The sequence below is a fragment of the Oryx dammah genome, unplaced genomic scaffold (assembly GCF_014754425.2).
Source record: "Oryx dammah isolate SB20612 unplaced genomic scaffold, SCBI_Odam_1.1 HiC_scaffold_25, whole genome shotgun sequence".
Lineage (NCBI taxonomy): Eukaryota > Metazoa > Chordata > Mammalia > Artiodactyla > Bovidae > Oryx > Oryx dammah.
In genome coordinates this window covers 9,191,624-9,212,493 of record NW_024070209.1, presented here as the reverse complement: position 1 = coordinate 9,212,493, position 20,870 = coordinate 9,191,624, and the positions used below count along the sequence as shown (strand labels likewise).

General features: G+C 50.3%; 1 protein-coding gene across 1 annotated transcript in view; it reads left to right on the top strand.

The window, feature by feature from the left end:
* Nucleotides 1-8,647: 8,647 nt before the first annotated feature.
* Nucleotides 8,648-20,870, top strand: part of TGFBRAP1 (transforming growth factor beta receptor associated protein 1) — a 24,968-nt gene continuing 12,745 nt past the window's right edge. The window contains exons 1-4 of the mRNA XM_040223826.1: nucleotides 8,648-9,345; nucleotides 11,823-12,017; nucleotides 14,354-14,508; nucleotides 19,952-20,034. Coding sequence (XP_040079760.1) covers nucleotides 8,658-9,345; nucleotides 11,823-12,017; nucleotides 14,354-14,508; nucleotides 19,952-20,034 — 1,121 coding nt within the window. The 5' untranslated portion in view covers nucleotides 8,648-8,657. The remainder of the gene's footprint in view (nucleotides 9,346-11,822; nucleotides 12,018-14,353; nucleotides 14,509-19,951; nucleotides 20,035-20,870) is intronic.

Below are 20,870 nucleotides of genomic sequence, written 5' to 3'. Positions count from 1 at the left end.
CGCTTCAGTCGTGTCCGACTCTGTGCGACCCCAGAGACGGCAGCCCACCAGGCTCCGCCGTCCCTGGGATTCTCCAGGCAAGAACACTGGAGTAGGTTGCCATTTCCTTCTCCAATGCATGAAAGTGAAAAGTCAAAGTGAAGTCACTCAGTCGTGTCCGACTCTTCGCGACCCCATGGACTGCAGCCTGCCAGGCTCCTCCGTCCATGGGATTTTCCAGGCAAGAGTACTGGAGTGGGATGCCATTGCCTTCTCCGCAAGACAACATGAGGAGTATAGAATTAGCCAAGTGCAGATCTTTGCATGTTTATGGGTTAGTTACATACAGCTGCCAGACGTGTGAAACAGACTTCTCAAAAACTTCAGGAAGAAGGTTTGTAGATGGAATAACGTGCACATGTGGAGTTTGCCATTTTAAGAATCTTATGACAAATTTCTTCAAAAAGGAAATAACTATTTCTGAATTATCTTCTTTTGCTCCTCTTTGTTAACACATCTTCACTCCTAGATTGTTTAAAGCAGAACACAAATGTTCCATAAACTGTTTCAACCAACAGAGCTTAATTTTATGTATAAAAAATTTTGCCGTGGTGTTGAGTTCTTATCCTTGCTCTGTTCTTACTCTGTGGAATGTAGGGGAAGTCTTTCACTTTGTGTCTGTTAATTCCTGTGTAAAATGTAGAAATCAGTAGTGCCTACTTCATGAGGATATTGCTTAAATGAGGCCACCACGGTAAGCCCCTTAGCTCTGTGTCTGGCTGGCAGTCAGTAGGTGTCACCTCTACCCATGGCAGAGCGCTGAAACGACGAAGCAGAGTGGATTCTAGGCCAAGTGGGCCAGTGATGAGCTGATGACCAGTCACACATTCTCCATGGACCTGGGCAAAATGAGATGGATGAAAACTCAGGTGGAGCCACCAGACCTGCACTTGCCCTTGAAGCACAGGTAGCTGTACACTCTGGAAACCCCTTACCCACCTGGAGGTTAGGCCAGTGGTGCTGGATCCACAGGGTCAGGACTGAAACTCTGTCTGGGGCTGGTGGGACGTATGTGGCCGGCCAGAAGGGAAGGACATAAGGGGTCACAGAAAATTAATTCCTGAAAATTCTTTGTTTGCTTCATTTGACTTTTTAGGGGGTCGTTTGTTTCTCTCCCTTTGAAACAAGGCTGCAGAGTAGTAGCTGGTATCTGCCTCTAGATTGGAGACGACATCTTTGTTATTCTCCAGGGGCTGGAGGAAAGCTGAGGTCTTGGGGGCCTCTTAAAGTCAGGAAAATCATTGAGAAAATTGGGCTTTTTACATGCTGATAATTGCACAATGACGGCCCTAGAGGGAATTTTCTTTTTCTCTGTGCAACTGGAGTTTGAGGAGAGGCCCATGGATTCATCCTAACCTAGGACTCTACGCTATCCCCAAAGGGATAGCTATCGATGGGCGTTCCTGAAGGAGTGGGTAAATAGTCCAGGACTCCCTGCCTCAGTAAGGACACCCTGCGAATTCACCGCCTCTGGGGCTCAGGGCTAGCCGTGGGCCTGGGGCGGGCGGCGGGCGGCTCGTGCCCGGCAGTCCATTTCAGCCCTACCGGGGCCACCAGCCGCCATCCACTCGCTCCTCCAGTCCAACTACGTCAGGTGGCCGTGCGGGCCAGCCTTTCCCAGGATGGAGGGATGGGTGGATTCACTTGTTCGTTCAGCAAGTACACTGCCCAACGCCGTCGCGGTGCTAGAATTAGGGCGGCGAGCGTGTCCAGCAGGCCCGGGGGAGGAGAAAGCGCGGCCCCGGCAGCTGCAGCCTTGCCGCGTTACCGACCCCGCCCAGGGCTCGGCAGGCTCCGCTCGTGCGCCGCAGAGATCTGCGCGTCTCCCCGCCCATCGCCCCCGCGAGCCCCGAGGCAGGCGCTCCGGGACCCCCAAACCCGGGGCATCCGAGGCCAGAGGGGCGCCCCCTCCGGCGGCCCGGCCCAGGGCGGGGTCTGCAGCCGACGCGGGGCGCAGGGCGGACGGGGACCGGCGCTCCCGCCCCGGCCACCCACGTGACGGGAAGCGGCGGGGCCGGGCCGGAGCCGGAGCCGGGGCCGGGGCCCAGGGGCGCGGGGCCCGGAGCGGCCGGTGAGCGGGCCCAGGGGCGGGGCGGGGACGTGCAGGGGGTTAGGGGGCGGCGGGTACGAGCCGGTGCGCGCGGGCAGGTGGCGAGGAGGGGACTGCGGCCGAGCGAGGGGTGGGCGCGCGGCGCGGGGACCGGGCGGGTGTGCGGCGTGCGCGTGTTCGGGGCTGGGAAGACCCGAGACCTCGTCCGGGTTTGCGTGAGCTGTTCTGGGGAGAGGAGCCCAGCAGGACGACGACCCGCGACCCCTGCCCCTCCACGCGAGTATGCAATCGTTTCGTCGCTGTGGTTGACATTTCCTGGAGCTCCTGGGATTTGAGAACGCAAATTCCGGGCCACATTCGGGCCCGACTGTCTGGCCTGAACTGGGAGACCGGGCAGGGGTGTGTGATGGGAGGCGGGGATTCCTCGCCGCCGTTCTGCCCTGGGACGCAGGTGCTATGGAAGTTGGCTTCTCCTCTGCCCGCCTTCTGTGTTTTAAGAGGTGGCTTTCAAGACAGAAGCTGCCACCTCTGGTTGCTCGCACCTGCCATCACTCCCGCCAAAGGCTTCGGGTGACCATTAAACCTCCCCCTTCCAGGCCCTAGCTGGCTGTAGGAAATGGGGTTTCACACAGCTCTTCTTCGTGCACATAGGCCGTATTGAGTTCAGGGTCCCAACCTGTCGGATCAGGGTTCCATCCTTAAGCTAGTGCCCGGGGAGGGCAGAAAGCCGTGGAGGCAGTGGTGGCAGGTGGAGACCCGGGGAGAACGTGTGTGGAGGGTCCACCGCGGTGTGAGCCGGCAGCCCGGCCCGGAGCTCACGGCTGGAGGGGGCACCGATCCCGCTGCCTCTCCTCTGGGCTCCCTTCTCTGTTGGTCAGCAGGAAACTCCAGCCTTATGGTCTGATAGGAAGGAAGAGCTGGACAGCTGCTTCCTTTTCTTTTTCCTTCCACTTCTGCTAGCCTTGCTGCCTCCGCAGTCACTGAAGCGGCCTCTCTGGTGTATGACCTTCCCAAGCCGGGTTCTTCGCTTAACAGGGGCTGAGCCGCTCTTTGGTGGGAGTTGGGGGATGGAGTTGGGGGTTCAAACCCTGTCCCTGCCCCTTCTAACTGGGAGCCCTGGGCATTCACTGGACGTTCTGAGCCTCAATTTTCTCAATCAAAACCGGGGAGATATGAGGAAAGATACATGCAATGCATTAAAAGAATGTGCATGTGGCACAGAGCCTGGCACTTAGTAGGTGCTAGATAAATTACAGTTAGTAAACAGAAATGAAGTCATGGGGCCAGAGCTGTCTGGGCTCTAAAGTGGGTGGGCTCGGCTTTGAGTAATTGTTAACCGGGTGAGGGCTTGCCTCTGCAGTTAGACCCCTCCTGGACTCTGAACTCCAGAGGGCACATTTTCTGTGCACATTTTACAAAGACCTGGGGGGACACCTGCAGGTCCGATTTCTGCCCCTTTTCTTCCACTCGACAGTGAGCCTCAGTCCTCTGGTCCTGGAGGCAGCTTGCCCTCCACTTCAGGCTCCCAGGACACTTTAGCCTCTGCCTAACCCTCCAGTGACAGGGGTTTGCCTGGGGTCCCTTTCTCCTTCAGGCATATCCAGTAGACAAGTTTTAAAAGCACAGAGATCAGTGTTTAAAAAATGCTAAACTTTCCAGGCCTGATTTGCAGCTAACCTTTCTGTTCTTACACAAAACATATGGCTTATTCCTTCATGCTAATATTAAAATTTTGTGATCCTTTAAGAAAACTCGAGGAAATTTTCCTTAATGGGTTAAGCATCTTCATCTTGGCTTGAGCCCAGTTCTCATTAGAAATACATTAAAGTAATCATTTGTGGTGGCCAGGTGTTTGGAGACTGCCCAAGAATTTGGCCCGTACTTTACAACTCATCTCTTCTGTGGCAAACCTGACCCGTTTTTCTTTATTAAAAAACACTGTACTACTAAATGAAGGCAGAAGTAGCAAGTTAATTTGGAGCTACCTGAGTGAACTGAAATGCCTCATGCAAAAGGGCAGGAGGAATCACTGAGTGTGCTGTGAAATCTTGCAGGTGATTTGACGTTAGGATCTTGTCTTGATGGTCAGGTAGCTTTGTTGAGGAAATAAACATTCAGGAAAAAAAGAACATGTAAAAGGGGACAATTGCCTAGCATCCAGAAGGCCCTCAATAATTCTTAACAGCTGTTTGAAAGTCCAGGATTGCCTTTGTAGGCAATGCCCTGGAGACCCAGACCACCCTCCTACCCCCCCACCCCTGCTCCTGGCCCACCTACCCTGCCCTCCCCAGATCCCTACTTCGCTTGTAACTGTTGCTCTTATAGAATCCACAGGATAGGTATATAGACACACATATACGTGCATGTATGTGTATACAGGTGGTGTGTATCTGTGTATATATACACACACTTGTGTGTGTGCTCAGTTGCTCAGTCCTGTCCGACTCTTTTGTGACCCCATGGACCGTAGCCCGCCAGGCTCCTCTGTCCATGGGATTTCCCAGGGAAGAATACTGGAGCAGGTTCCATTTCCTCCTCCAGGGGATCTTCCCAACCCAGGGATCCAACTCGCATCTCCCGGATTGGCAGGCGGGTTCTTTACCGCTGAGTCACCTGGGAAGCCCAACTTTAGGTAGAGGGTCCTTTTTCAAATGCAGGTAAGAATTCATCTTTAGTGGATTCATAGGAGGAGCCTTCTGTTACAGGGCTGTGATACCCGTCGATGGGTCTTTACCTCTAGAGTGATGCCTCTCTGGTGCGCACACAGCTGTATGGGGCTCTGAAGGGTTTGTTTCATTTTAAAGGGTTGGTGTAATTCTCCAGTGTGTGATTCTTTGCAGACACATAGGATGCCACGCCCATCTCAAGGCTGTTCTCATATCATGTGCGCATTGTATGACAGGAGGTGACTGTCCTTTTGTTCAAGAAAAATAATAATTGCTATTGTTTTTGGCTGCACTTCTCAGGGGATCTTAGTTCTCTGGCCAGGGATCAAACCCGTGTCCCCTGCATTGACAGCTCAGGATCTTAACCCCTGGACCACCAGGGAAGTCCTCCAAAAAATAAACATTGGTGAGGATCCCATTTCAATCAGTGGCACTTTGTCATAGCATTATTTTGGGATATATTTATTTCTGTCTCGGATCAGGAGTGTCTCTCTCTCTATGTGTATATATATATATATATATATTTTTTTTTTTTTTTCCTTTCTGTATAATTTTATCTTTGGCTGTGCTGGGTCTTTGTTGCTGCATGGGTTTTTCTCTAGTGTGGCAAGCGGCTTCTCATGGTGGTGGCTTTTCTTGTTGTGGAGCACAGGCTCTAGGGCACGCAGGAGTCAGTAGTTGTGGCTCCAGGCTCAGTAGTTGTGGCGCACAGGCTTAGTTGCTCCACGGCATGTGGGATCCTCCCAGACCAGGAATTGAACTCGTATCTCCAGCATTGACAAGCAGATTCTTTGCCACTGAACCACCAGGGAAGTCCTTTCCCTTTCTTTAATCTTGTGACCTTGAGTCTATTAGCCAGTTTCTGCGTCTACATAATCTGTCTACTTCAAACATTGCCTTTATTCCGTATTTATACTTTGCATGGTGACCTTTAATGCAGTCTGACCTTGGTGAAATTTAGTTCAGAGAGAATGCAAAGGGAAACCAGGCCCGGAGTAACATAGCATGCAGCTCCAGCTGGCTGTAGATAGAAATGGAGGCATTTGTGTGGCCGGGGTAGCAGAGGCTGAGCGGAGGTCAGGAAGTAAGAGGCTGGGGCCCTGAAAGGTGCCCGCACTGGCCCTTGCAGGGCTTCTGACCCTGCTGGACCATTCCCCATCTTCCAGTAACCCAAGATGTATGGGAATATTCAGACTTTGTAAATATGGATTCAGATAAACTAAGCTCTGGATTTAGATGAACTAAGAAATGACAAGTTAATCATTCACACGGGTTGTAAACGTTTCCGTGAAGTGAGATTGTAGACAAGGAACATGCATTCTATGACTCTTGCCAGGCGTATTAAGGTCTTCCCCAGTGGCTCAGTGGTAAAGTACCCTCCTGCAACGCAGCTGATGAAGGTTTGATCCCTGGTTTGGGAAGATCCCCTGGAGAAGGGAATAGCAACTCACTGCACTACTCTTGCCTGGGAAGTCCCATGAACAGAGGAGCCTGGTAGGCTACAGTTCATGGGGCTGCGAAGACACGATTGAGCATGCGTGCACACCAAGCTTATTTAACCGAGGCTCTGTATCTATTATGTTTCCAGGGTAAGCTGGTTTGGGGAAATGAGTAGGGTTTTTTATAAATATTTTTAAATTAATATTTTATATATTGAAAAGAACATTTACAATTCACATGAGATGTAGAGAGTAGCAATAAAAGCAACTCAGCATAGGGAAACAGATATGACTAATACCTTTGAGATCAGCTTCTGCCCACTCACATCCTATCCCTCTTGGGTTTCTGTTCTTTATTCCCTTACTTTTCTTTATGATCTCACTATGTCGGGCTGAAACTCTAAATAGTACATTACTTGGGACTTCCATGTTTCTGCATCTTACAAGGCCTGAAGTATCAGGCCAAATATAGCATCCGCAGCTCCCCTTTCCAAGGAGGTTTACCGAGTCATGGGTGGGCCTCAGTGCATCCCCTTACTGCTGTGTGGTGCTCCATCCGTCCATTGTGGGGTTTCTATTTCCTCCCAGTTGCAAACAGGACTGCTGCTAGCTTCCTTGCTCATGGCCTGCTGAACATCAGTGAGGCCAAAAGGAGAATCCCTGGCTCCCCAGTTGCCAAGGGCTTCCTCCGTCACCCAGTGGTCTAGCCAGCCCAGAAGCCTCCACCAGCAGAGGAGGCATGCTCATGGATCCGGATTCTTGCAAACCCCCAGCATCATCAGACTTGGGAGGTGTTGTCCCTTTGATGGGTATGAAATGAAGTCTTCTTGTAGCTACAGTTTGCAATTACAGGTGGTTCTGCAGGTTGGTCTCTCCCCCGTGGCTGTTGACCATTGTGTTTTCTTTTCTGAATGTGAGCCCTTTGTCTGAGATGGCTATCACAGATTTTTCTCCCAGTCTGGGCCTTGCCTATTCATTTCCCCAGTGGTGTCTTTCAGTGGACACACTTTTTAAATTTCTATAAAATCCTGTTTACCAGCTTTTTCTCTTTAGGTTAGTGCTTTTTGTAACCTAAGAAATCTTTATGTAACGCAAGATCCCAAAGATATTCTCCTATCTTTTCTTCTAGAAGATTTGTAGTTTTAGCTTTTGTTTTTAAAATAACTTGATGCATCTCAAATTAATTTTTATATTAAGAGATGATATGAGGTAGGGATAACGGAGGTTAATTGGAAGATCCCCTGGAGAAGGGAATGGCTACCCACCCCAGTATTCTTTAATTCCGTGAACAGGGGAGCCTATCAGGCTACAGTCTGTTGGGTCACAGAGTCAAACACGACTGAGCTGCTAACACTTTGACTTTTCACTTTCAAGGTTAACCACATGTTCCAGCAGCCATTGATTGAAATAACTTGATTTTTTTCCCCACTGAATTGCACTTGTGCCTTTGTTTCTGCTGCTTCTAATTTGTGAAACCAGAGTCCTTTCCAGAGGAAGAAGTAAGAAGCCCAAGCTTCAAGTTTGGGACAGTGTGTCATCCAGTGGGAGTAATCCATTTGCTAAGTACCTCAACTCGCCACCTGCAAGCCTCGGAGATTCGAGGCACATCTTTACTGCTCCACACCAACAGATTTATTCTGGGAGCCAAACACGGTGCTGGGACAATGTGCATGCCTCAGAAGAATGCAAGGGAATTGGGGGTGTGGTCCCTGCTTCTGACTCCTGTGAGATCCAAGGGGCAGGAGTGAACCCCACCAGGGAGCTGTGCCCCACCGTTCACTTAGACATCGAGTCAGGTGGCTGGTGGGGTTTGGGGGCACATCAGTGGTGATCATTTTTGTCTTTTTCCAAAATGTTTGTCTTGTGTTGTCCGTGGGTGAGTAGACGTGCTCTTCTACCCAGAGGTTTGTTCCTGAAGAACAGTGTAGGGAGACTCCATATATAATGAATCTCAGCTCTGTTGAGAGTTGAATATCCATTGGAAGGACTGCAGCTGAAGCTCTAATACTTTGGCCCACCTGATGTGAAGACCCTGATGCTGGGAAAGATTAAAGGCAACAGAAGAGGGCAGCAGAGGATGAGATAGTTAGAAAGCATCACCGGCTCAATGAACAGGAGATTGAGCAAACTCAGAGAGAGAGTGAAGGACAGGGGAGGCTGGCATGCTGCAGTCCTTGGGTTCAAAGAGAGTCAGACTTGACTTAGCGGCTGAGTGCCTGTTGAAGAGAGTTGGCAGTCGCTGACAAGCACGTGTGTGCTCTCCTGCCAGGGTCCCTGTTTGCCTGTGGGAGAGGCCAAGTCAGCAGTCTTTCTTTCGGTATTTTTCACAAGTATCAAATGATTTCCTCTCTCTGAAGTTACAACTGGGAATGACGTTTATTTGTCACGCCTGGAAGCGGTTCTGTCCATCCCTCGTTCCTCTAACCTCCCTTTCCTTTCCCATCCCTCAGAGCCGCCGCCAACATGATGAGCACCAAGGCCTTCACCCTGGTCCCCGCCATCGAGCGGGAGCAGCTGCTGGGCGACCGGGAGCAGGGGTCGCTGGAGTGTGTGGAGTGCTGCGGCCGGAACCTCTACGTGGGCACCAGCGACTGCTTCGTGTACCACTTCCTGCTGGAGGAGAAGACCTTGCCCGGCGGGTCGGCCACGTACACGGCCACCAGGCAGCTGCACAGACACCTGGGTTTCAAGAAGGCGGTGAGCGAGCTGCGGGCCGCGTCGGCCCTCAGCCGGCTGCTGGTGCTGTGCGACGGCTGCATCAGCCTGGTCCACATGCTAAGCCTGGAGCCCGTGCCCTCGGGCGCCCGCATCAAGGGGGCCACGGCCTTCGCCTTGAATGAGAACCCGGTGAGCGGGGACCCCTTCTGCGTGGAGGTGTGCATCATCTCGGTCAAGCGCAGGACCATCCAGGTCTTCCTGGTGTACGAGGACCGCGTCCAGATTGTCAGGGAGGTGTCTACACCAGAGCAGCCGCTGGCCGTGGCCGTCGACGGCCACTTCCTGTGCCTGGCCCTCACCACCCAGTACATCATCCTCAACTACAGCACGGGTGCCGCCCAGGACCTGTTCCCGTTCTGCAGCGAGGAGAGGCGGCCCATCGTCAAGAGGATCGGGAGACAGGAGTTCCTTCTGGCGGGCCCTGGGGGACTGGGTGAGCAGGACGCCCAGGCGCCTCCACTAACCTTGCCACTCTCTGCCTGGTCTCTCCACCTTCTGTCCTTGCATTCATGCTGAGGTTGGAGAGGAAGGTTGTGGTTGTGAAAAGCAGACACTCATGGACTGTGTTTGGCAACACTGAGGCAACAGGCAAACAACGGCACGCCCAGTATCTTCTCAGTTTTCATTAGATTGTTTTGTGAGTGTGGGTTTCATGGCGCAAAAATAGGCCAGTCATAGCATCACCTATTTTATGCTAAAGTAGAGCCTGAGGAACTTCCCAAGTGGCTCAGTGGTGAAGAACCTGCCTGTGAATACAGGAGCCCCAGGAGATGCAGGTTTGATCGGAAAGATCTGGAGAAGGAAATGGCGACCCGCACCAGTATCCTTGCCTGGGAGATCCCATGGACAGAGGAGCCTGGTAGGCTGCAGTCCTTGGGGTCGCAAAGAATCGGAGATGACCTAGCACAGTACAAAGTAGAGCCTGAAGATGGCTCCAGAGAGAATTCCTGTAAGGCGATACGTGCAAAAATAAGAATCTGTAAGACTTCCTTATAGGATTTTCTTCTGTGTATGGGTTTCCACCTGGTCTGTGTTTATTCTCCATTCTAAAAAAGGAGTTGGGGGAGCTCACTTCTAGATATTTTGAAGTGTGGAAGCTCCAAGGTCATGGCCCTGATTTTTCTCTTATTGACTACAGTTCCATCCTACCAAAAAGCATCTAGTTTAGTCGCTAGCTTCTTGGAAGAGCTTTCATTGTTTCCTGTGGCCTTTCTAGTTCTCGACGTCACCTCCTGAGAGTCACAGCTGGCCGCATCGCTGATGGTTGTGGGCATGGATGACACACAGTGTCAGGTAGAGCTTTGTTTCCTGCAAACTGGGAATTAGGATGATAGGTTTTCCAAATAAACTGTTTTGTCTGCTTGTCTGTATATATCCCCACACTTGATTGAGGAGTCAAAAAGGTCAGACAGGACATAAGGACTGAAGAGCAGCAGCAGTTAGTGCTTTAAGTACAAAGTAGATAAACCGTCAGTGAATATGGATGTTATCATTGACAGACACTCAACAGCACACTGTCTTGAACTGCAAAGTTAGTTACACCTGAACTCTGAGTGGTGGCAGGGGGAGCAGGACGAGAGTTCCGCATGGGACATCTCGTCGAGTGGCTCGCATACAGTAGGTGCTCAATAAGTATCTGAACGAATGCATTCAGTGTGGAGTGAATGTCTAGGGAAAAGCTGGTGCTTAGAGATGCAAACCCATGGGAGGACTGGATGTGGCAGAAAGCTTGTGAAGCTTCTTAAATTGTGCAGAATTGTCTCTTCCCCACGTGTGAGGACATGAGCAGTGTACACCTTCATGTGGGTGCGTGTACACTTGTTTTGGTTTGTTTTATTTTGTTTTTGTTTGTTTATACGGCTATGCTGGGTTTTCATTGCTGCAAGGGCTTTTTTCTAGTTGCAGTGAGCAGGGGCGACTTTAATTGTGGTTCGCGGGCTTCTCAGTGCGGTGGCTTCTCTTGTTGCAGAACGTGTGCTCTAGAGCGTGTGGGTTTCAGTAGTTAGAGCATGTGAGCTTAGTTGCTCCAAGGCATGTAGGATCTTCTCGGATTGGGGATGAAACCCTGTCTCTTGCATTGGCAGGTGGATTCTTTACCACTTGAGGCACCAGGGAAGACCCATGTGCACGTTTTTTAACCTTATGTTTAATTCGGTTCAGTTCAGTCACTCAATTGTGTCTGACTCTTTGCAACCCCATGGACTGCAGCACACCAAGCTTCCCTGTCCATCACCAATTCCTGGAGCTTGCTCAGACTCATGTCCATAGAGTTGGTGATGCCATCCAACCATCTCATCCCCTGTCATCCCCTTCTCCTCCTGCCTTCAATCTTTCCCAGCATCAAGGTCTTTTCAAATGAGTCAGTTCTTCGCATTAGGTGGCCGAAATATTGGAGCTTCGGCTTCAGCATCAGTCCTTCCAATGAATATTCAGGACTGATTTCCTTTAGAATTGACTGGTTGGATCTCCTTGCAGTTCAAGGGACTTTCAAGAGTCTTCTCCAACACCACAGTTCAAAAGCATCAATTCTTTGGTGGTCAGCTTTCTTTATAGTCCAACTCTCACATCCATACATGACTACTGGAAAAACTATAGCCTTGACTAGATGGACCTTTGTTATCTCTGCTTTTTAATATGCTGTCTAGGTTGCTCATAGCTTTTCTTCCAAGGAACAAGCGTCTTTAAATTTTATGTTTAATTAGAAGGAGGTGTAAGGTGGACATTCTCGGGAGACAGGTTCCCTTCATTAGAACAGATACGAGGGTCTTCTGTCCATGCAGCCTGGTATATCATCTCTCCCATCCTGTAATGTAATGAAGGGGACAGGTAGTCCACGTCCAAACACCTCTGCAGAAAACAGGCAACAAACCGCAGCTCTCTGAAGCCCCCTGACGCTTCCTGTTTTCCCAGGCATGTTCGCCACGGTGGCTGGGATCTCTCAGCGTGCACCTGTTCGCTGGTCAGAGAATGTGATCGGGGCGGCCGTCTGCTTCCCGTACGTCGTCGCCCTGGATGACGAGTTCATCACCGTGCACAGCATGCTTGATCAGCAGCAGAAGCAGACCCTGCCCTTCAAGGAAGGCCACATCCTCCAGGATTTTGAAGGTACAAGTTTCCACTGAATCTTTAGGTCTTTTGTGATGGTATTTCTTCACTAAATGCTATTAAGGAACCACTGGGAACATGGCCTCTTGCCGAGCACAGAAATTCCGTAGGCAATGGTGATAGTCTTTGAGCTGCAGGGGCACAGAGATTAAAGGGAAATAGGCATTTTAAAAAATAGCTACAGCATTTGAGAGCTTGACAGCAACAAATAAGGCCAGCTAGGAGAACAGAGTATGGAAGTATTTCCTAACCATACCAGGGAGGGCTTCCTTCAGGAGGTGGCATTTGAGCCAAACTTTTGAGGATGAACTGGAATCAGCCAAGTACGTATGGTATGAAAAAACCTTTAGGCAGAGAGAAAGGCACATGAGAGTCTGCACAGGAGGGAACCCCAGGTCCCGGACTTTGTAGGTCATTCAGCATGACTGTGGTGCCCAGTACGTGAGGAGGGCAAGCAGGGGATGAGGCCTCAGCAGATCAGGGCAACCAGGGAGCGAACCACATGAGGGATCTATTGTGGCTCAGTGGTAAAGAAACCGCCTGCCAAGCAGGAGATGTGGCTTCCATCCCTGGGTCTGGAAGAACCCCTGGAGAAGGAGATGGCAACCCACTCCAGTATCCTTGCCTGGGAAAGCCCATAGACAGAGGAGCCCAGTGCACTCTAGCCCATGGGGTCTCAGAAGAGTCAGACATGACTTAGCGACTAAACAAGAACGACAATTTTATTATGAGCATCTTCACAGGTACTGAAAAGTTGAAAGAGAAGCAGAGTGACTTCCAATCCCCTCCTCTGTTCACCTGGATTTGATACTGGTTCACTTTCAGCTGAGCTGTCTGGAAGTATGTAGAAGAGATCATGATACTGAATCCAGAACCCTGCAGCAGGCATTTTCCCACATAACCCCAGAGCCCTTTCCACACCTCGGAAAAGGGCTCTCAGCCCTGCCCCTGGCCAGATTCACTGGCTTCCTAAGAACACCCCTTGTGAGGTTGCCTTGAAGCCAGGAGCTCATGTGTATCTGTGCAGTCATTGCCTTTGCCCCCAGGGCTCCCCACACACTGCCCTTCCTGTTGTAATAGGTGTTAGGGACACAGCCTGCTGAGGCTTGTCATCCCATGTGAGCGTGTCAGCACGGGGGTCACCGGCACAGGGAGGCTGGTGACATAACTACCCCAGGCAGGAATGTGGGAAGCCTCCTGGAAGGAGGACCCAACGCGGAGCAGGGGCTGAATCTCACAAGGGTTGGGGGATGATGCTGGTTGGCATGGAGACAGAGGACACAGACAAGACCGCCAGGCAGGGAGCCCAGGAAGGGAGGTGCAAGGGCATCCGGCGGGAGAGACCAGGTGGTGGGCCTGGGCTGAAGGTGATGGATCCCAAGGAGTGGGGAGCAGAGGGAGCAGGAAGGTGTGGCAGACCCTGAGCAACCTTCTGACAGAAAGACAAGGCCATTCCACTGCTTCCTGGGAACAGGCATTAATTTAGTTGAAATGCACCTCCAGAGAGAGCAGAACTAGCTCTTAATCTTGGCAGGAGGAGTTCTCTTGGGCGCAGGTCTGACTCTCCTTTGGATTGTGCAGGACCTCATGGTGCCGAGGGTCAGGGTCTCTCATGGATGGAGAAGGTAACCCTGGGACTCGGTGGTCTTGACCATAGTGGGCAAGTGTGAGATGTTAGCTTATGGTTCAGAATGTCACCTTGTAATCTTAGTTTCTTATAAACTGACTAACCTGGAGAGAAAAGAATTTTGAACAGCTTTATTTGAAAAAGTGAAAGTGTTAGTTGCTCAGTCATGTCCAACACTTTTGTAATCCATAGACTCTACCCCACCAGGCTCCTCTATCCATGGCATTTGCCAGAGCACTGGCATGGGTTGCCATGACCTCCTCCAGGGGATCTTCTAGACTGAGGGATCAAACCCAGGTCTCCCGCTTTGCACACAGATTCTCTTCCATCTGAGCCACCAGGGAAGCTCCAGCTTTATATGAGGAGTAGCATAATTCTTACTGCTCATTTTCTGTGATGGAGCTCTACAGACTCATGTGGATCTATTCAGCTGGCTTTAAATTTATCAGCATCATAGAATAACAAAAGACAAAGCATCTTTATGTCTTATACTTCAGAAATGTAGTGTTAAGAGTTTACCTTTTTCTTATGATGGAAAGAAGATAAGAGAAGCATTAATTTCTGATTGCCATGGCAATTCTGTTTTGGGAGAACTGTGATGACATTGTTCAGACATTGTCAGCTCGCGCTCCTATGTGGGGTGAAAGCAGGTGTTTTCTTGCCAGCACAATGTCCGTTTCCTCTCCAACACTGTTCCATTTCTTCCCAGGAAGAGTGATTGTTGCCACGAGTAAAGGTGTTTACATCTTGGTTCCGCTACCTCTGGAAAAACAAATACAGGACCTGTTAGCCAGCCGCCGAGTGGAGGAGGCTCTGGTTCTAGCCAAAGGCGCTCGGAGGAACATCCCAAAGGAAAAATTTCAGGTTTGTAGTCAGCTAGCCATAAGGAAGCGTGCCTCCAAGCTGCCAATTAGAAAATGTTAGGATCTAAGGGCACCGGGCCCTGCAGACCACTTCGTGTCTGTCATTCAAGTTTCTCTGTGCATCCACGTCGTACAGATAAGGATGCAGGCTGCAGGAGGGGGTCACGATGCCGGCAGAGGCCAAGCCAGGGTTGAGCCTCTGACATGATTCCCATGCTTAGTACACCACATTGTATTTCCAATCATGTTCTTCCAGAGTAGACTGAGGGTACTGTGATTACAAACCAAAAGATCCTCAGCGTAATTTGTTTCCCAATATAGAATTTGTATTTGTTGGGATGGGGTTGAATTTTTTAGTTTCTGTTATCTGTAGGAAAAGCTTTGTGAACCATACTCATAAATCGTCCTAATATTGCCAGAATCCATCTAATTAATTTCCTTAGGAGAAAGCTTGTAATGCATTAAAGAAATACTAGCTTTAATATTGTTGGTATGATCAATATGGTTGATGAAACAATCATGAATTATTCTCATATCTGATGAAATCAGATTTTCTAAAATTTGCTTCTTGATTGGTTGCAAGGTGAGTTCAGGTCACTCTATGTATTTGAGAGTGATAAAGTGTAATATTGGTGCATTCACACTTCTTAGAAACATCTAAGTCACTCATGAAAGATTCTCATGAAGTTAGAGTGATCTCCCTCTTGTTACCTGCTGGCCAGATTTTCAGGATGATATGGTTTGTGGGATGAAGCTGTGCTTTCTAGCCTCCGTGGCTTTTTGCTGCAGAAGGTAGACTAAAGGTGGAAAAAGTCAGGACCTGTCATTTATGGTCACAGGATAAATATTGATAAACTTTTCACCTTTATTCATTATTTTAAAAAATTTTATTGAAGTATAATTGATTTACAGTGTTGTGTTAATTACTGTCGTACAGCAGAGTGACTCCGTTATAAATATATATACATTCTTATTCATATTCTTTTCCGTTATTGTTATTGCAGGATATTGACTATAGTTCCCAGGTTGCACTAGTGGTAAAGAACCTGCCTGTCAATGCAGAAGACATAAGAGGTGTGGGTTCGATCCCTGGGTCTGGAAGATCCCCTGGAGAAGGAAATGGCAACCCACTCCAATATCCTTGCCTAGAGAATCCCACGGACAGAGAGAGGAGCCTGGTGGGCCACAGTCCATGGGGTCGCGAAGACTTGGACCTGACTGAGTGATTTCTCACGCGTGCACCCTGTGCTATGCAGTACAACCTTGTGTATCTATCCTGTATGCTGGCATCTGCTAATCCCAAACTCCCAGTCCTCCCCTCACCCCAGCCCTACTCCTCGTGTTTTTCAAATGAGATGATCTGTGAACTTTCAGCAGAGGGCAGCAAAGCACCAAGCAGGAAGCTGTCGGTTCAGGGCGTGTTTCTGGAGCCTAGAGCACCTGTTTCTGCCTAGTGCATCTTGTTTCCTTGTGCTCGCATCCTGGTGGGAAGGCCAGTGGGGCCCTGGCAGCCTCTGCTCTCAGCTCCTCTCCCCCAGCAGTGGCCTCGGGGATGGGCACATATCGGGGATCCCCTCTTGGACACACCCAGGGACACACCTCAAATGTGTCCTAAAGAGGCTTTCTCTTAAAGAGGCTTCCCGTGTTCTTGAATTTTTGCCTCCCTTCTTGTTTTCCCAGGAGCAGCCGAACACTGGGCATTGGCTAGCGATGGCCCTTATCCTGCCCTCCTGTGTGATGTCCCTATTGGGGTCTGTCCATCTGGCACACCCCTGTCTTTCCCCCGGCCCTGCGCCCCCCATTGTTTTAGACTCCTATTTGGGCCCAGGATATACAGCCTCAGTGACCTTGAACTTGGCCCTGGTTCTCGTACCTGCATGACCACTGGGAGCCCTCCTCCCTTTTTGCTGGAATTGTGTTCACAGCCCCTTCCTGCATGTCTGCAGCCCATCCTCCGCGCCACTGCTGAAGGAGCTTTCTGACATGTCCACACCCCTTGCTGTAGGTCCTACAGCGGGCACCTCCGGGCCAGAGTCAGGTCCACAACAAGTGGCCTTGGTGGCTGGACTCTGCCCACATCCCCAGCCTCTCCCACCGTCTCTGTCCCCCTGTGACCTGGCCTGAGCCACTTGCCACCTGTGTACTGGGCAGGCACTCCAGAAGCACCCTGAGAACAGGTCAGAAATAACCAGCGTCACCGACCAAAGACAGGGGGGTCCTGGGGAAGACGGCTGCCTCTGGGCATCCCTGGGGAGTCTGGGCTGGCCTCCTGCCCCTGTGCCACTGCTTTCTTCCCTTGTTATTTGTGCTATTTTTTGTCAGTGGAGAAAACATCCATCATCCACCAAATACAGGGTTTTTTGTTTTTTAGATTTTTTTTTTTTTTAATGTGGGCCATTTTAAAAATCTTTATTGAATTTGTTACAGTATTGTTTCTGATTTTTGTTTTGGTTTTTTTGGCTGCAAAGCTTGTGGGATCTTAGTTCCCCAACCAGGGATCGAACCCATACCCCTTGCCTTGGAAGGCGAAGTCTTAACCACTGGACCACCGGGGAAGTCCCCTAAAATATGGTTTCTATTCTGTGCTTACATATGTCTCTTCTCTGAATCTGCCCCATCCTCCAGGCAGCACTGACTCCTCTGAGCTCCCACAGTTATCCCTGTTAACCTAGAACACACAGCCGTTTACTCCCCAGCTATAGCTCACTCCTCCCCCAGTCCTGGGCAGACATTCGCCTCCATTTCCCTCAGCCCCTGCTCGTGTCTGGGGCTGAACAACGAGGAATGAGTGATGGTTGATTCAGAGCTTTGAACTGGTCTTCAAACAGCTGGGCTCTGTGAATCAGGGAGCAGAAGAATTTTGGTTTAAAATAGAACCATGAGAGGCAAAGAAGACAGTATTGACAAAAAAGTTCAGAGATAACGTCTCATTCATATTAATGTGTTTTTAAGGATTGACTGTGACTCTTACAAGGATTAGGGATGTTAGTTATTTTAACTTTAGGAGACTTGCAACCAAATGCTAGACCCTGGGCTCAGGAAAACCAGAAAGTGGGGAGGGAAAGAGACCAGAAGTCGAAGGGACTGGCTTTTCACAGTTCGCCTTTCTCTCCATTAAAGCGAGTGTTGGTTTTGCTTCACTGAGTTCTGAACTAGGGCGGGATTTATGGAAAAGTTTAACTGTGGGACTGGGATTAAAGGAATATTCCTTCCAGAGATCCAAAAGGTGAGAAGGCTTAGATCTTTAAGAAGCCAAGCTTAAATTATATTAAGGTTTGGGATGCTGTAAACAAAGAGGCAGTGAGGGGATATTTACAGACATAGGTGTGTGTCTTATAGAAAGCTTGCTTGATGTGTGTTATGTAGGATGGATAGTGTCATATTTAAGCTTGAGCTTTGATACCTGTTCTTTTTTTTTTTCCTATTTCATCTAAAACTATTTCACTATGTATCTTCAAAAGACAAGAAAGCTCCCCTTTGAAATATAAGTGTCACATCCATCTCCGAAATAAACACTGATTCCTTCCTAGGTTGGGGCGTCCCATCTGCCCGAGTGTCCCCATTTGTCCTGTAAATGTCTGCATCGTGCATCCTTTTTATCTTGGAGGGAAATCCTGTTAGCGCTGCACCGAAAGATTTCTCTGTTTCAGAGTCACGGGGCCCAGTTCTCTGAGCTGGTCTGCCACCTACTCTTTCCTGTAGATACTTAGGTTCCTTCATTTCATTTGAGTTTTGTTTTATAAAGATTGCTGTATGTATTAAATTTTGGCCATGCTGGGTCTTTGTTGCTGTGCATGGGCTCTCTCTAGTCCGCCAAGCAGGGGATGCCCTCCAGCTGGGGTGTGCAGGCTTCTCATTGCTGTGGTTTCTCTCATTCTGGAGCACTGGCTCCAGGCGTGCGGGCCTCAGTAGCTGTGGTCCCCTGGCTTCTGAGCTCGAGCTCAGTAGCTGTGGCACACGGGCTCAGCTGCTTCACAGCATGTGAGGGTCTTAGCTCCCTAACCAGGGATCCAGCCCACGTCCCCTGCATGGCAAGGCGGCTTCTTAACCACTGGACCACCAGGGGGGTCCTCAAAGTGGAGTTTCATAAAAACTGATCAGGTCAGTAGGTGATTACAGAACCCATGCCAGGGTGCCAGGATGCTAAGATGAATAATGGAGTGGCTTCAAGGAATTGATAGCTTCTTGAGCAGCAGGGTGTTCTGGAAAGGGGAGGGATCTACACGTGATTGGAGTCTTCAGTTGTGAGGCGGTGCAGGCGTGAGCTGAGGCGCTGGAGCCAGGGAGGACACAGAGCCTTTCAGACAGAGGTGGACAGAGCTCACAGCTGATGAGCCGGGCAGTGACAGGGTCGCGGTGGGGCTGAAGACACCACAGGGCATCTTTTTTTTTTTTCCTTTTGAATTTTTGATTTCGTATCGGGGAATAGCCAACGAACAACAGGGTGATAGTTTCAGGTGAACGAGGAAGGGACTCAGCCACATATATACATGTATCCATGCGCCACAGGGCATCTTCCCTGAGTGTCTGCTATTTCTGGAAGTTCCCAGAACGAGGGGCTCCGCGGTCCAGGAAGTCTGGGTAGGACCAGATGAGACAAAAGATAAGTGGCACTTGTACTGCAGGAATCCTCAGACTGTGACTTGTGGGCCTGGCTGTGCGTCACCAGTGGTGGAGGGGGCTGAAGGCTCAGCATCTCCCCAGCTTCAGCAGGAAAGCCTGCTTATTGATCTGTTGTTAAATGAGATGGACCCCATGCTCTGAGGGATGCTCAGAAATGCCACCGTGAAGAGAGTTCCACAAGAGTAAAGAGGGGTGGGCGGCTTCTAGGCTGCCGGGAACACTGGCCTTGTTGACATCCGTCTGAGCACTCGAGAATGCAGCAATCAAGAAAGCCAGGGAGGGTGGGAGGAGGAATATGGACCAGTGGGAAAAAGTAAAAGTGTTTGTCACTCAGTCGTGTCTGACTCTTTGTGACCCCATGGACTGTAGCCCACCAGACTACTATGACCATGGGATTCTCTAGCAAGAATACTAAGAGTGGGTTGCCACTCCCTTCTCCAGGGGATCCTCCTGACTCAGGGATCAAACCTGTGTCTCCTACTCTGCAGGTGGATGCTTTACCACAGAGCCACAGGGAAGCCCAAAGTATGTTGGTGACTCTGTGATACAGACCAGGATGGATGGGGAATCATGAAGAAGGAGGAGCAATGATTATTCAGAGAACAGCTTGATCTCAGGAACAAGGGGTGGACTGACATACATGTGTTTGTACTAACATGTGGAGAATAGTTTCATATAAACCTTGTTTCTTCCTTACCATATAACTTCAGGATTCCCGGTAATAATTAACGTGTAGTCTGGGTTGTGACCAGGACCTCAGTTTCCCTCCCTTAGTGAGTGACTCCAGCTGGTCTGAGCGACGACGCCTGTGTCCCCTGCAGGTCATGTACCGGCGGATCCTGCTGCAGGCGGGCTTCATACAGTTTGCACAGCTCCAGTTCCTGGAAGCTAAAGAACTCTTCAGGTAACTTGAGGTGTCGGCAACGAGCCCTCCTGTGTCCCTGCGGTCGGGTCTGCGGTTGGACCTCCGTCCTCACTGGGATGCTGTGACGGGAGAGTCGTGTAGCTGCAGTGCTCTGGGAGGAGTGGGGAAGCCCCCGCCCCCCTTAGCCCAGGGGTCACTGTCGTGTATCTTGAGGGTGGGGCTGATGAGAGGCATACAGAGTGGTCCTCGGAGAGAGGAGATGGCAGTTCTAAAGAGCACATATGATGACCTGTGGATTCCCTGAGGGCTTGGTTTCCCTTTGCTCCAGAGATTTTAACTAAAGGCTGTGAGTCTAGAGAGAGAGCAGGTAGGGTTATGAGAACAGTTCTTGTTCTAGAGACACTGTGAACCGTGTGCTCCTGACTCAGTGTCTTAGGAAGCCGTGGTCCCTTCTGTATTTCATGAATCCTGCACACAGGGGCCCTCCCACCACCCCCACTCCCTACATGGCCCAGCACCCCATCCCCAGCAGCCCTTCTTCTGGTGAGGGGGAGCAAGAGGGGGTCAGCAGCCGTTCATGTTTGCTCAGCACTCATGCAGAAGATCAAATTGCACCTGCTATGAGAGCCCTTAAATGTCCCATGAAGGCGTGGTCTGTGGAGTAAGTTTTCTAAATGTCCAAGTAGAACAGACTCTGTGCACTTCCAAGCTGTGAAGGAGGAGGTGCGCGTAGAGCCTCTGAATCCGTCTTTGATCAGAGCTGCAGCGCTACTGCCGTTCCTTCCTGCCTGGGCTTGCAGGGACCACGGCCCTCCTCAGCCTGGAGGGTGTGATGTCCTCGGCGGCTGAGCCCCCTGTTCCATCGTGGGCCCTGA